Source organism: Hydra vulgaris, chromosome 14, assembly GCF_038396675.1.
Source record: "Hydra vulgaris chromosome 14, alternate assembly HydraT2T_AEP".
Classification (NCBI taxonomy): Eukaryota; Metazoa; Cnidaria; class Hydrozoa; order Anthoathecata; family Hydridae; genus Hydra; species Hydra vulgaris.
Window position 1 is genome coordinate 5127345 of NC_088933.1, and position 15290 is coordinate 5142634.

Genomic DNA, 15290 nt, shown 5'->3' on the forward strand with positions numbered 1-15290 from the left:
AATTATAAAAATATATTTGAAAAAACCAAAAAATGCTCAAAAAAACTTTATTATGCTCAGTTATTAGAAAAAACCAAAGGAAGCACTAAAAAAATATGGAATGAAATTAAGGATTTAATTGGAAAAAATAATTACAACAAAAGCACGCTGCCGAAAAATCTTTTAATTAATGGAAAGTTAGTTTATGAAAAATCAATTATAGCTGAAGAACTAAACAACTACTTTGTTAATATTGGCCCAAATTTGGCCTCTAAAGTTCCTAATAATTCCATTCCATTCGATTCATACTTAGAAACTTATGATGAATTTATGGATGAAACTGATTTAAAACTGAGTGAGTTGAGAATTGCTTTTAGCAGTCTCAAAAGTAAAAAAAGTGAAGGTTTTGATAAAATTAGTGTCGATATTGTAAAATCAGTATTTGACGTCGTTGAACCTTCTTTATTTCACATTTTCAATCTCTCATTAAAGTCAGGTATTGTTCCTGATAATTTAAAAATTGCTCATATTACACCAATTTTTAAATCTGGAGATAAGTCAAATATTTTAAATTACAGGCCTATATCAATATTACCATGTTTCTCAAAATTGCTAGAGAGAATAATGTATCACAGACTTTATAATCATCTAACTGAGAATGATATGTTGTATTGCAAACAATTTGGCTTTAAAAATAAACATTCTACTGAACACACAGTAGTTGAAATTTCCAATCAAATATTTAAAGCATTAGATAATGACTGTTTTACATTAGGAGTTTTCATTGATCTGTCCAAAGTTTTTGATACCGTAAATCACTATATTCTAATAACAAAACTCGAAAACTACGGAGTGAAAAATAAAAACTTACTTTGGTTCAAAGATTATCTGACAAACAGAAAGCAATTTTTATACTATGATCAAACAAATACTTATTATTATTCATGGATATTTCCAACTTTAACAACTTTAAATGTTTATTTTAAACTAAAAACAATTATATAAAAAATAGATTTAATTGTATCAGTGATTAATATAAATTAATACAAAATATTTAAAATAAAAATATATATATATAAAATATCACTGATGATGTTAATAATTTATCTAGTGATTATATTAATTATGAAATTTCATTTCTTGTTGTCTTTTATCCTTAAGAAATTTTATTTTTTTGACTTTTTTATTTTTTGATAATATTTTGTTAAACATTTTAGCAATTGTTTTCAACACTTCTTAGAAAGAAAAAAAAAAAAACTATTTTTTATTTCTAATTATATTAGTTATTTTTGGTTTTCATTTCTATTTGTTATTTTATATACTTTTTTACGTTAAGGTAATGTAGAATTTATTGCTATTATTTTTTATTTAAATAGGGCTGGGCGATAAGGCTGAATACGCCTTCTTCTTGCTCGAGCCAATAGTTTATATAAATGTATTTGCAATGTAAACATTTTTAAACGGCAAAATAAATAATTACAAAAAAAAAAAAAAAGAAAAATTGACCCGATAGATTTATAGAATCATCGGTGCATACTCTCCCCTACCACCAGTTAGCAAAATTAAAAATGCGCACAATCGGTAATAGTAAATGACCTTCCAACATTTGTTATGACGTTATTATATAGTTGATGATTTGTAAATTTCGATTCCTATAATTTTTTTAAAGTTGTAAATCTTCATTTAAAAATTTTTTTAAAATGTTATTATTATTTTCAGTCGTTAAAATTTTAGAAAATAATAATATTCTAACATTATTATGTTTGAAAATAATAATAATAGTAATGATAATAATAATAATAATAAAAAATCTTTAAGTGAAGATTTCCAATTTAAAAAAATCATTGATAACCGAAGGCTTTATAATTTAAATTATAGAATTCCTAAGACATCCGGCAAATAGTGTTTTCATTAAACCAGTAATTGAACTTTTTTTCATTAAACCAGTAATTGAATGTTCGATGTAGTTAAGGCGATTTTTAAATTATTCGATTTCTTTTATTTGGAATTAGCATGATTTTGTCAGCGTGTTATGTCCAAACAAAATCTTTTGATATTGTATTTTTTTATGTTTCAGATTTTTTTCGATTTTCTTCTACATTTTAGTAAAACAGTCATATAAATACACAAAAAAAAAAAAAAAAAACTGCTCCGCTCATCCTTTAAAGAATATTAGGAGCATTTCCTGAAATTTTTAAGCAAATTGATAAATTTTTAGCCGAGTTATGATTTTTGAAGTAAAGAAAAAAGACAAAACAATCAAAGTGTCATAAAAATCATTTTAAAAATAAACTATTGTTAAAAAGCTCCTGCAGAATTGCTTTTTGGAACATCAGATCGGTCTTCAATGTCAATAAGTCTATTTTTAATAGCTTTTATGGCTTTTTTGCGTAGTTTTGCGTCATCAGTCGATTTTTTGTCTAAAACATTAACTCTGTTACAATCTCTGCAGCATGAAAGTTTGAAAAAAAGGTTGACATGAAATTCCGTATTGGTTCAAAACTTACTCTATTCCAAAAGACCCTTCATTAAACTCCAGAATTGCTGAATAAAAAAAATTGCACCAACTTGCACTACCTGTTGCACTACAAAACTGGTCGCGGTACTTATCATCGTCAAACCCAGTGCAATGCAATAATACTGCCAAAATCGACTTCTTCATACTGTAGATTGCATTTTTATTGCAACGAATGGCTATTCCATATTAACTCTGAATTGAATTAATATTTTTTTTGTTAAGTTTCCTTTTCTTGATTAGGGCGTCAGATTTTCTTCATATTGTTTGATAAGATTTTTAAGTCTTGTCTCAAGGCGCTTCTGGACATGACCCACACACTCTAACTTGTCAGGGATAATATCATCGAATTTCTCACATGGATTACTTTCAACTTCTTCATTTTATGATGAGGTATCACCACCTCCAAGTTATTGATTAAAAACTAAACCATGCTTTTCAAACGAACGTCGAATTATTTCAACCGCACCAATCGCTTTCATCAAGCAAGAAGACTTTGTGTGATTTATGGAACATTTTTTAGTTGTTTTTTTTTATATATATTTTGCTGTTCATACAATAATATAAAAAAATTATTCCATAAAAAAAAAAAGTATACATATATATCTATATAAACAGGGGCTCAAAGAAGATTATGGATGACCAGAGTCACCACTATCTTTTCATAGAGCTCCTATGTGAGCTTTAACAAGTGCAAAGAAAATGAAGTTTGTTATAATAAAATTTTAAAAAATAAAAAAAAAATATAAAAAAAAACTCCGATGAAACCTTTAAAAAATATCAAAACTCCATAAAAAAAAAAAAATAAAATAAAGAAAACAAGACAATAAAAGGAATAAATTCCTTTGAATATTTCCAAAAATTCGGATTAAAAACGATAGTGTAGGGGAGACCGGGGCTAGTTGGCCACAGGGGTAAGTTGACGAACTGCGTTTATCTTTAGAGCCTTTCATCAGAAAGTGACAAAAATTACTCAGAAACTTCCTCATTGACCATTTCATCATTCACTGTAGTATTGTCAGGATTCGCGCATGCGCATGGGAGATATTGAGATTTATGCGTTTTTTGGACAAAAACGTAACTTTTAGAACATCGCTTCCTTTTTACTTTACAAAGAAAATATTTAGTCGTATGAAAAAAAAATTATTGTAAAAGTTCCAGTCACAATTGGTTTACTATATCCAGTCAGACTTTTTTTTTTCAAAGCTGCCGTTTTTCAGTATCTATAGACTGTTTATTAAAAAAAAAGCTTTCGGGGTAAGTTGACAAATTTTTCACGGGGTAAGTTGGCTCATAGCATTTACTATGGAAAAAAATATTTATTTTTATAAAATTATTTTTTTTTATTTTTTTTATTTTTAACAATATTGAAAATATTTATTCTTAGAAAAAAATTAAAAAAATTTTGTTTAGTTTTTTTTTCCACAGATAAAAGGTGGGTTACTGTTTGGCTTTTATACGGACTAATATTTGGTACCAGCTAAAAGTAATATTAAATTTTGGGATAAAATTGTTGCAAAAATTAATTTTAAAAAAATTTCTAATAATTTTGCACTTAATAGTGCATTAATAATCATTTTTATAGTTTGCGCCAACTTACCCCGTGGTGGGGTAAGTTGGCGCAAATTTTTTTTTTGAGGGTCCGGAAAGGCCCCAAGAATTTTTTTTTATAAATGAATACAAATTTTATAAAATACCCTAATCTATACTCTTTAAGACTACACTTTAATATTTTTAAAAAAATGTACTGTTAGGGCTACAGAGCTCATAGAGTAAAAACCGAGCCAACTAGCCCCGGTCTCCCCTATATTAAAAAAATGATAGTGTGTATGTTGAGTTTCAAAGCTGTCATTTGATTTCAAAATTTCTTTCTTTATATAAAACTGAAATGATTTGACTGTTTTCACCATATTGATGTGGTTATTTTTGAAACGGTTCCATATCTTTGGCCCTCGATATGTTATACTACATTCTTTGTATTTAGTTAGTTTACGAGGTAGTGTAAATGTTAGCCTCTCGTTTGATCTCAGAGAATAGTTATTGTTTTGATTTATCCTAGATTTTGTTACAAAGTTTTCTTAGTGTGAGATTTTTTAAATGATAATACATAAAGATCATGTGTTGAAATGTATTTATTTCGTTTACATTCATCATCTTCATTTTCCTTATTAATGGCTTTGCATTTTCAAATTTGTTTTTTCCGTAATAATTCTGCAGGCATGTTTTTGTACACTAAATATCCTTTTAAGTTTAGAGGGTTGTGTGCTTGCCCACACAGTGTTACCATAATTAATAAAGCTATGAATCAGGCTAAAGTATATTAATTTTTCAGACTGAGTATTAATTAAAGGACTAACTCTATACATTATATCAATAGTTTTTTTAATTTTTGATTCAATGTATTTTATGTGGGAAAGCCAAGATAAGTTTTCATCTACATAGACTCCTAGGTACTTTAAACATTCTTGTTTTTTGATTTGTTTACTATTTATAGAAAGAAATGGTAATTTAAATGGCAGGTTTTCTTCCTGCGTTTTTTTATAAAACACTGTACATTGAGTTTAGTCTACGTTTGTTGAGAGTTTATTAGCTCTGAACCATTCATTTACTTTTACCAGCTCAATATTCATTTCACCATATAGCTGAATAATATCAGTATTGGACAAAAACAAATTAGTGTCATCAGCATACATAATTGAATTTAAATTTACAGATACATTACAGAAGTCGTTAATATATATTAAAAAAAGGAGAGGGCTGAGAATTAAACCTTGTGATACTCCACACAGAATATTTAATGTACCAAAATCCGGATTTATCACATATTGTTTTTGGTCAGTAAGGTAGCTTTTTATCCAAGAAAATGTCTTGTTTGTTACACCATAATAATTTATTTTTTCTAAGAGTATAGAGTGGTCTACTGAGTCAAATGCTTTTGACAGGTGTATAAAAATTCCTAGTGTAAACTTATTTTTTTTAAAACCGTTAGTTATTTGGTCAATTAATTCAATAATGGCATGCTCCGTTGAAATATTCTTTTGAAACCTAAACTGTTTAGAGTAAAAGAGATTGTTTTTTGTGAAAGGGACATAAATTTTGTTATACATAACGCATTCGAATACTTTGGAAAAAACAGATAATACGGTTATAGGTCTATAATTTGAGATATCAAAACTATCATTGCCTTTATAGATTGAGTACAATTGAGCTCCATTTAATGTATCAGGAAATACGCCTCTATTTATTGAAATTTTCATAACATGAATTAGAGGTTTGATGATATGTTTCTTTTAAAAACTACTATACCGCTGTATATTCCATCAAAACCCAGCAATTTGTTTATTTTTAAAGATGAGAAAGCCTCCTCGATTTTTTTTGACGTTAATTCATTGTCACATTATAAATTATTATTGGCAGAATTTAAATAGGTTTTAAATGAATCAATGGGAGGAACAATTTTGTTAGCTAAATTTAGACCAACTTTAGTAAAGAAATTATTAAACTCTTTTGAGATTTGTGTTGAGCAGTGAATATTATTATCATTAATAGTAATATTGAGAGGAAGTAATAAACTACTTTTATTACGACCCATTAGGCTATTAATTAGACTCCATGTTTTTTTTATATCAAATTTACATTTAGTAGAGTAAAACCGGGTCAAACCGCACACTAATCAATAAAAATTAAATAACTTTTATTGTTCATTTTTTTGTTTCATTTTTTTTTATTAGATAGGTAATAAAAAACTACATAATATAATATAAATATATGTTAAAAAGATAATAATAATAAAATTATCGAAAATATTAAATGGAAAGAAAAAAAAATTGTGCAGTTTTAGGCGACATTGTGATAAAACCACACACTTGAGAAAACTTTGAATTTTTCAAATTTTAACTTTTTTTAATTATTTTTTTTAACACAACTCATATTTAGGAAACTATATTAAAGTTTTTAAATTTATTACAACAAAAATATTTAGTTTCAACTACATATTTTTTTTGGTAAACATGTTTCTTTGTACAACCGTTTCCGACACATCGAATTCTCGCATTGCAACATTTTTGTGTGTAACTGCACTCTACACTTTTTACATTTTGCAACTTTTAATTGTTTGGCTGCTAGTACTTGGTCTTCATTATTATTTTGCTGAGGTTGCTCAGCATTGTTATGCTCAGGCATTTGAGTACTTGGCATAGAGAGCCTACGCTTTGCGTTAGGCTCTCTATGCCAAGTACTCAAATGCCTAATACTTTGTAAGAATTTTTTTCCATGCTAGTTTGACATGAAAATAAACAACTCTATCCAATTGTTGGAGAATATGTGAAGAGTGCTCTGGTAGACAAATCAATGTTATATTGTGTTTTTTGCACAGCAATACCGCTTTCAAAGTTATGTGAGTTGTATGTCCACCTAATACTAAAATGTGAATACAACCGATTTGCTCAGTTTTGGGTTAAAATACTTCTTTCAGCCATTCAATAAACGTATCGTGCTCCGTCCAAACTGATTTTGAAATTAAATATTTGGTGCCAACTGTACCACTTCTTGCCCAGTCATGACAAAAGTTTCTTGTGGCTTTGTATATATCAAATGGTGGTGCAAAATACCCATCAGCGTTGCAGCTATTGTTTACAGTATAATTAATTTTTTCATTATTACCAGTAAGTTTAAATGCACGTCTTGTCCCTTTTCGACACACTACCCCAGTGGGCACGGTGCGTTTTTAAAACATTTTTTAGACGTTTTTATAAGGTTTAAATCTAATAAAAACGTCCAAAGAACGTTTTAAAAAGTACTGTGCCCACTGGGACGGTTGCTTTGCGTTGATCACCCAAAAAAGCTATTTCATCAAAATTCCAAATTTGCGACCCAGAAGTTATACCAGTCTGTTGATGTTGCTTGGCAACGCATTCAAATTAACGATCAATTATTTCTGGCGTACAAGAAGCGATTCTTTGAGATGTTAAGTTATCCGCTTATATTGTTGAAATTTCTTTTGACCATCTCTTTATAAAGACATAAAACCAGTCTTTACCAGGATTGTCATTTTTGAATAAGTGCAATTGATCTTCACGTTTAAGGTAGCCACATACAAATTCTAAGATTTCATTTTAAGTTAAACCATTACTCTAGTCATCAAGTAACTGAAACACATTCACCATCAACCTTTCTGTTTCATTTGAGAGTACGTTGTTGTACCTGAGCCATGGAAGCCTTTGTTATTGTTATTTTTGCGATCTTTGAGCGTTGAGAGTGGAACGCCATGTTTGAATGCAGCTTTTCTCAGTGATATTTTATTTTCTTTCATATCAGTTAATGCGGATCAGTATATATCGCTCAATAATCAGTATATCGTCTTCTTTGTATGCTTTTGTTTTTTTAGTTGGCATGTTAAAGTGAGTGAGTTAAATTGAATTGAGTGAGTAATGATTATATTGAGAAATAATATAATTATTGGTTTTTAATGTGTAAGAGATGATTATAATAACAAATAACAGCTCATTTTTAATTAAATCGGAATTAACACTAAGTTAATTAGATAAAAATAGACGCTTAGTCACTAGCGAAAAACTTACTAAGTAATTAATCGAGTGTGCGGTTTTATCATAAAAAAGAGTTTTTTTACTTTTTTGATTTTTTATTCAACTTTCAGTTCTAGCTGCATAAAAATTAAATTTTGAACAAGGTAGTGCTAAAATTATTTTTATATCAGTTTCGGTTCAAGCGCTATTTTGTTCGTAACGAACAAAATAACGCTTTAACCGAATAAAAAATATTTAAAATATTGACTCCAGTTAAAGTTGTATACAAAAAGAAAAAAATGGAGTCGAATCGCCATATAATTTGATCAATTCCAATAGAGGAGATTATTTATAGACTGAGATTTTTTTTTTTTCATAGTCATGTCCGTTTAGTTTTTATTTGATAATTTCGATTAGTGTGCGGAATGATATTGTGTGCGGTTTGAACCGCTTCTACTCTAATTTTTTTACTGTAAAATTGTTTTTTTTCATTTTTTAGTAAGTTTTGATAAAGTATAGTTTTTATATTTTTTTTTGTTTTCAATATTTCTATTCTTGAGAAATTTGTTATAGAGTTTTTGTTTTTTTCTTGAACATTTTACTAGAGTTTTGTTCATCCAAGGGTTAATTAGTGTTTTTGTTTTTGTTTCTATTATTTCATAAGGAAACGTTTCATTAAATATATTTAAAAATTTATTGAAAAAGGCATTGTATGCTTCGTTAGTATTTCGGCATAAATAGACTTCTTTCCATTTCTCTTCGTATAGTATTTGCGAGAAGTTATTGATATTTAACGTTGATAGCGTTTTTTTAAATGAATCGTTTTTGGATGAGTAGTCAAATTCATATCAAGGTTATTAATTTTAATGTAGATAGGAAAGTGGTCACTTATGTCTGTTTTAAAAATTCCTGTTTCAAATGACGTTTCTAAAAAGTGGTTTAAAAGGATGTTGTCAATCGCAGTTGCTGAACTTTTAGTTATCCTAGTTGGTTATATTATATTTAAAAAGCATATAAAAAAAGATTTTTGATTTTGATTTTTTTCATAAGCTAGTGAATTTAAATTTATATCTATATAAATTTAAATATATATAATATATTTAAATTTATATTATAAATTTAAATATATTATATATATTTAAATTTATAAAGTTTTTTATTATTACTACTAACTATAATATTTCTTATAAAATCTTCAAAAGGTTTGATGGTACCAATCGGAGGACGGTACCAATCAATGGTACCAATCGGAGGACGGTATACGCATATAGTGACAATGTTTTTAGCTTTTTCGCTAATTATTTCTATTGTTAAACACTCATAATCATTTTTGGCTAGGCATAATTGCTTTTTAATTTTATATGTAAGTTTCTCTGAAATGTGAAAATAAAGACCTCCGCTTTTTTTTACCTCTTCCTCGTGTTTGACTAATTATGCGGTAATTTGGTAAGATGAAATTTGAATTAGATTCAATTAAAGTTTCTAAGTCATGCCAAGTTTCTGAAATAGCTATGACATGAATTTTAAATATCTTAAAATATGTATTTTAAGATATTTAAAATTCCTTAAGCTTATCAAAACTATGCTGCATGCTTCGTATATTGATGTGCAATATAGAAATTGATTTAAAACCATTTGATCTTTTGAAATCCTTAGATTAAGAATCGTAAAATCGTTACTTAATAAAACTTTATAGATTTTTTTTTCATAATCAAAATTGATATCATTTTTTTTTAAAGCATCATAAGTTGCCATTTTTTGCAATGCTTCGACAAGACATGAATGTCAATACATTTTCCTGACTTTATTGTTGTGACAATTCCGTTCATTGAATTAAATACACGTTTCTGCCATTTACCATCTACTGAAACACAACAAAATTGAAATGGGTTAGTAAGCTCACAAATCAATTTTTTTTATTTGATGAGTAGCTTTTTGCATACTTTGTTCTGCAGCTTTTTCATAAGCTGTATGTAAAGATCCAGAATTGGAATTATAAGTTTGCGTTGAACTGAAAACATATTCATACACCTGGCAACATTTACTAATGATTCATGTCCCCTACCGATTCCTCGAAAAGCAGCCAAAGCTCTAATATTTGTTTCAAATTTTGTTTAATCTTTAGCTTAATTGATATCAACACATTCAGTGGGTGTATAAGTTTCTTTATTATATTTGCATGCATGTCATGTCAAGCCTAACTTATGCACTTAAAACTTTTCTAGATGAAAGCTGGTCAACCAAAGTAACATCATTTAAGTTACATACAGGAAAACATAAATAGTCATTAATTTTATAAATAAATAGTCATTAATATTCATTTGATTTTGAAGATCTTCAAAGTTTAAAGTTCATAATAATATAATTCTCATTATCATAAGAAAAACTTTTCTTTTATTATTAGAATCATCTTAGGAAAAACTTTTCTGTTATTATTTAAATCATCTTAGGAAAAACTTTTCTGTTATTATTTTAATCATCTTAGGAAAAACTTGATCGCATTCTGGATTTAATTCTAGCTCCTGGATTGAGGCTTTGGATTGAGGATTGTTATCCTTTTCCGAAAGTGATTTAACTTTATTCATAGTCATAAAATACATCTGTTATTATTAAAATAACCTGATATTATGACTATACTTTTTTCTTTATATAAACTTATTTACAATTATTTACTTTTCAATATGAAAAAGGATATAAATAATTAGAGACAGAAATTTGTTTACAATAATAACACTGTATTTGGAAAAAAGTTCATAGATTGGTTAAATAAGAATTGAATTGCTGTAGACAAAGAAGCACGACTATCAAGACCACTGCCCCCAAGTACTTCTAGTTCCATAGGAAGGCCAAAGTACGATTCGAAAATGCCGGTGCAAAAACCAAGCATAGAAAAAATTTGAAATTAGCAGTCTCAAGAACATCAGAAGAGCTTATCTTATTTGATATTTATCTTTTAAAGCAAGAGGGCAGGCTAAAAGATGCACAACTTCTAGTTCAAATACGACACCATATTCTCTTACAAAAGCTTTAGCTATTTTTCTGGATTGTGAGTTAACTAAGCAGGACTACCAAACACTAAGGTATAAAGCCATGAATGTTGGGTCCAATATTTATTCCACTTACAATTATCTGTGAGATGAAAAAAAACTGCATGCTACCAGAAACTTAAATTGTAGTGTCAGACTAATCAGCTGAAATAAGTCTTCAAGCGTTTTTAGATCATACAGCATTTCGTATGTGTCTCTTGCTAGAAGAAGTAATTATTTCATTCAATTTATCATCTATTAAACGGCTTACGTTGCGACTCAAAGTTGGATTTGATGGTAGTACTAGGCAGTTTATATACATGCAGACTACAACTGATGGTGAAAGACACCTTGAAAGAGAACAAGTCTATTTCTCACATGCCTTCAGGCCCGGACTATGGTCTATAGTGCCCATAGGCTGTAAAAAATTTGGTGCCCCCAATCAAAATTTTATTTTACATATTTCTCTACTCGATACTTGAATAAATAATAAAACTTTATTTTAGGTTTATTAGCCACATCAATATGTACATGTATATAATACCTATGTGAAAACAAATAAAAACATAAAATTAAAATTAAACAAAATATATTTTAGATATATAAAAATATAAAATAATCATATTACAAAAAGTAACAAACCATTATTTTATACTTTTCTTTTTCTTGCTTTTTGATGGGCAAATGTGTTAATAGTATCATTAAAATCTAATTTTTCAACCGATTCTGCTTCAATGCTAAATATTGCTAATGCATTCAGCCTTTCCTCCTTCATGGTTGACCTTAAGTAGGATTTTACTCTTTTAAGTACAGAAAAAGCTCTTTCGACTGAGCAGTTTGAAACTGCTGTACTAAGGTACATACGCATAACTACTTCTAAATTTGGAAACATACACTTTAATTCTTTGGTCTTGATGTACTTATACATAGAGAGAATAGATTTTACATTTTTATCCGTGGAAATTAATTTTGAAAAAAGAATACACTCATCTATAAGTAAGCTTGAGTTTTCAACATCATCAATAAAATATTTTGCCAAAGTTTCACATGTGTTCCTTATAACAATAGAACTCGGTGTTTTATACAATGTGGGTATACACCCATAAATATCTGATATTTTTTCATAAGCTTGTCTTCTTGAACTAAGTTGACATTTAAGAGTATCAATGATCACATAATATACATTTCTAATAAAATCTATTTTCCCTGTGATTTCTGTGAGAGGTTGCGATCTTGATTCATCAGCCATAGCCTTAAAAAAAAAAATTAGTTTTTAATGTTGTTAATGTTTATGACTTTTTTCAAATTATTTTATGTGTTTTTTAAAATTAATAAATTAAACATACCTTTCTCTTTTATTTTCTCTTGGAATCTTTGGCATACTCCGAACAATCAGTAATTTCTACAGCCTTATTTTCAAAAACATCAAAATCATCTCTGATCTGTACCAAGTAATTTTTAAGGCCATTGTATAGGTCTAATACTGTATGAAGATCAATGTCAGTTGATTGTAATTTTTTATTTGTAGCATTAAAACTAAAATCATATTAAACTTTATATTAATTTATTTATCTACTAAGCTGACCCTAATAAAATAAAATAAATGAAAGCATAATTTATTATTTAAAAATAATTAATTTATAGAGTGAAAAATACCTGTTTAATATTGAATTCCATATGCATATCATTAAACCAGTTTCTAAAGTTTTTAATCTTACAAGCAACCCATTAGCTTCTACTTTATATACAGCTTTTTCTTTCTGATTATCAACTATACTATGCAAAGCTTCAATTATAAATGCATAAGAATTAAATAAAGCATGGCAAGCACCAAAACAAGCACTCCAGCGAGTTACTGATAAATTTTTTACACTAAGATTTTTCTTCAAATATGTTTTTAAAATGTCCCAACGTGCAGTAGAACTAGAAAAAAAATTGTATAGTTCCTGGAGAAGCATAAAAAATGAAGTAGCAGAATTACAACTTTCTGCTGCACACGTTCCGACCAAGTTAAGAGAATGTGCAGAACATGGTACATACTCTGCAAATGAATTAAAACTTTTAATTCTTGACTGCAATCCAGAATACTGACCTGACATATTTCTCGCATTGTCGTAGCTCTGGCCACGACAATTTTCAATTGGTATATTGTGTGAATTAAGAAAATCCATTACAACATTCCTCATTTCTTCAGATTTATGACCACTGTTTGGAATGAATATTAAAAATCTTTCTGCAGGTACGCCACTAGGTAAAACATATCTTAATGCAATAACAAGTTGATTGACATTTGCTATATCAGGTGTAGAATCAACAATTAAAGAATAATACTTAGCTGCTTTTAATTCTTTTAATATAATTTTAATTATATCATTCTTCATCAAAAGTAAAAGTTCTTCATAGATTGTGGATGATAAATAAGACGGAGTTCCTTTCCCTCTATTCCCATATTTTTCTATATGTTGAGCAATAAAAGGGTAAAATTTAGCAAGTAACTCTAACGTTCCCAAAAAGTTCCCATGGTTAATTTTGTTAAATTGTTCATTATCACCACTGAATGATAAAACTTTTGCACCGAGAAATTTAATTACTTCAACAATTCGATGAAGAACAGCTTTCCAGTAATTCATTTCATCAGTCACTTGTGTTGCCAATTGAGTGTCAATTCTACCTACATCACTTTGTAATGTAATAAAATTTAATGTATTATTTTATGTGCCAAAGAATTTTCGTGCCTGGAAATAAGTAAATGTCCGTTTTTCCAATCATTAAATCCAGCATCTCCCAGTTAAGTACTGCATCCAAATAATTTGCATGGAGCACAAAATAATACAAACTTTGAAATTGAATAAACAAGCTATTTCCGTGAAACATTTTCTCCGTTTTTTCGATTTTTCCTAAAGATTGATTTACTACAATAACGATCATAATCAGAATAAGATCGTTTTGATGAGGTAAAATCTGCATCAATGTTCTGATCATGTCCAAATTTTGCAATATAATTACGACATATATTACTATTTGTCCAATCTGCTGGATCTTTAAAATTATTTGTATTATTCTGCATAAGAGGATTAGGAATGATATTTAGCTCAGATTTTTCTGATTCCTCATTTACATCAACAACTGATTGATCTGAAGAAGACGCAGTACATTGAATAGAAGTAGAAGTAGTAGAACAATTATTAGTAATAGTTATATCATTTGAAGATTCTAGTTTATTATCTTCAACACAACTAGGGGTAATGTTATATATTTGTATGAAAAAATTATTTAACCTAGGTATTTAACTAAGTAAAATCACTTCTTTTTCTTTTTTAAAAATTACACGCTTTCTCGCTTGACTCCACTAATATGTCGTTTCTGATCCATTTTTACATAAATATCGAACACTAAACTATATATAAAACGCACTACTCGAACTAAAGTAAAACCTTTATAATTTAAATTTACAAGTTACAATAGTGTTAAGAAAACATACGTACGATCAAACGGAGGAATTTTCGATGCACGTGACGCGTGTATACGAAATACTAATACTATTTAATATTTTATAAAATCATTTAAAATATTATAATTAAAAAAAAATACTATTTTACCCAATTTATGACCATCGGCGGCGAGCTACGACAAATATAAATAAGTAAACGCACTGGCATTGTCTGCCGTCTGCGGCTCCACATACGTTATCGGTGTGCGACCGGTTCTACGGAAAAATAACAATCTAAAAATAAAACGAGGTTTAGAAGACCGCGCGACAAAACGCATTGATTATTACTATTTCAAATTTCCGATATTATTTAAATAAAAATAACATCAGGATAGTATTGTGCCTATTGTCAATAATTATTTTACAGATTGTACAATTTTTTTTGTTTAAAAAAAAAAAAAAAAGGATAGTATGTTGTGCCCGTGCCCCTAAATCCGTGGTTGTGTAGGCTGAAGCCTACACTGCTTACGCCTTAATCCGGGCCTGAATTTATGACATTTGAAATCATCTTTGCTGAACGTCCGAGAATATTTTATATAAATGAATAAGATTTACTTTCTTAATGATGCTTCAAAATAATGTTGTATATTTGGTGTAACTTTTTTTTTGAACACTATCAAGTCTTTTAAAAATATTGAACTGTTAAATAGACTTCTAAAAATCTTTTTCAGAACTGATTTTTAAAAATTTTATTAAATATTATTTTAAATTCAAACGGAGCTATGTTTTACGACATCAGGAAAAGTCATTAAAAC

The 15290-nt window shown here is 28.2% G+C and overlaps 1 protein-coding gene across 1 annotated transcript; it reads right to left on the reverse strand.

Annotated features, from left to right (window-relative positions):
* Nucleotides 1-12400: 12400 nt before the first annotated feature.
* LOC136090843 (zinc finger MYM-type protein 1-like) lies at nucleotides 12401-14417 on the reverse strand. The gene is made up of 4 exons (XM_065817819.1): nucleotides 14374-14417; nucleotides 13959-14281; nucleotides 12702-13716; nucleotides 12401-12581 (listed from the first exon to the last, which is right to left on the reverse strand). Exons 1-4 carry the CDS (start codon nucleotides 14415-14417, stop codon nucleotides 12401-12403), a joined length of 1563 nt encoding a protein of 520 aa, XP_065673891.1.
* Nucleotides 14418-15290: the final 873 nt, after the last annotated feature.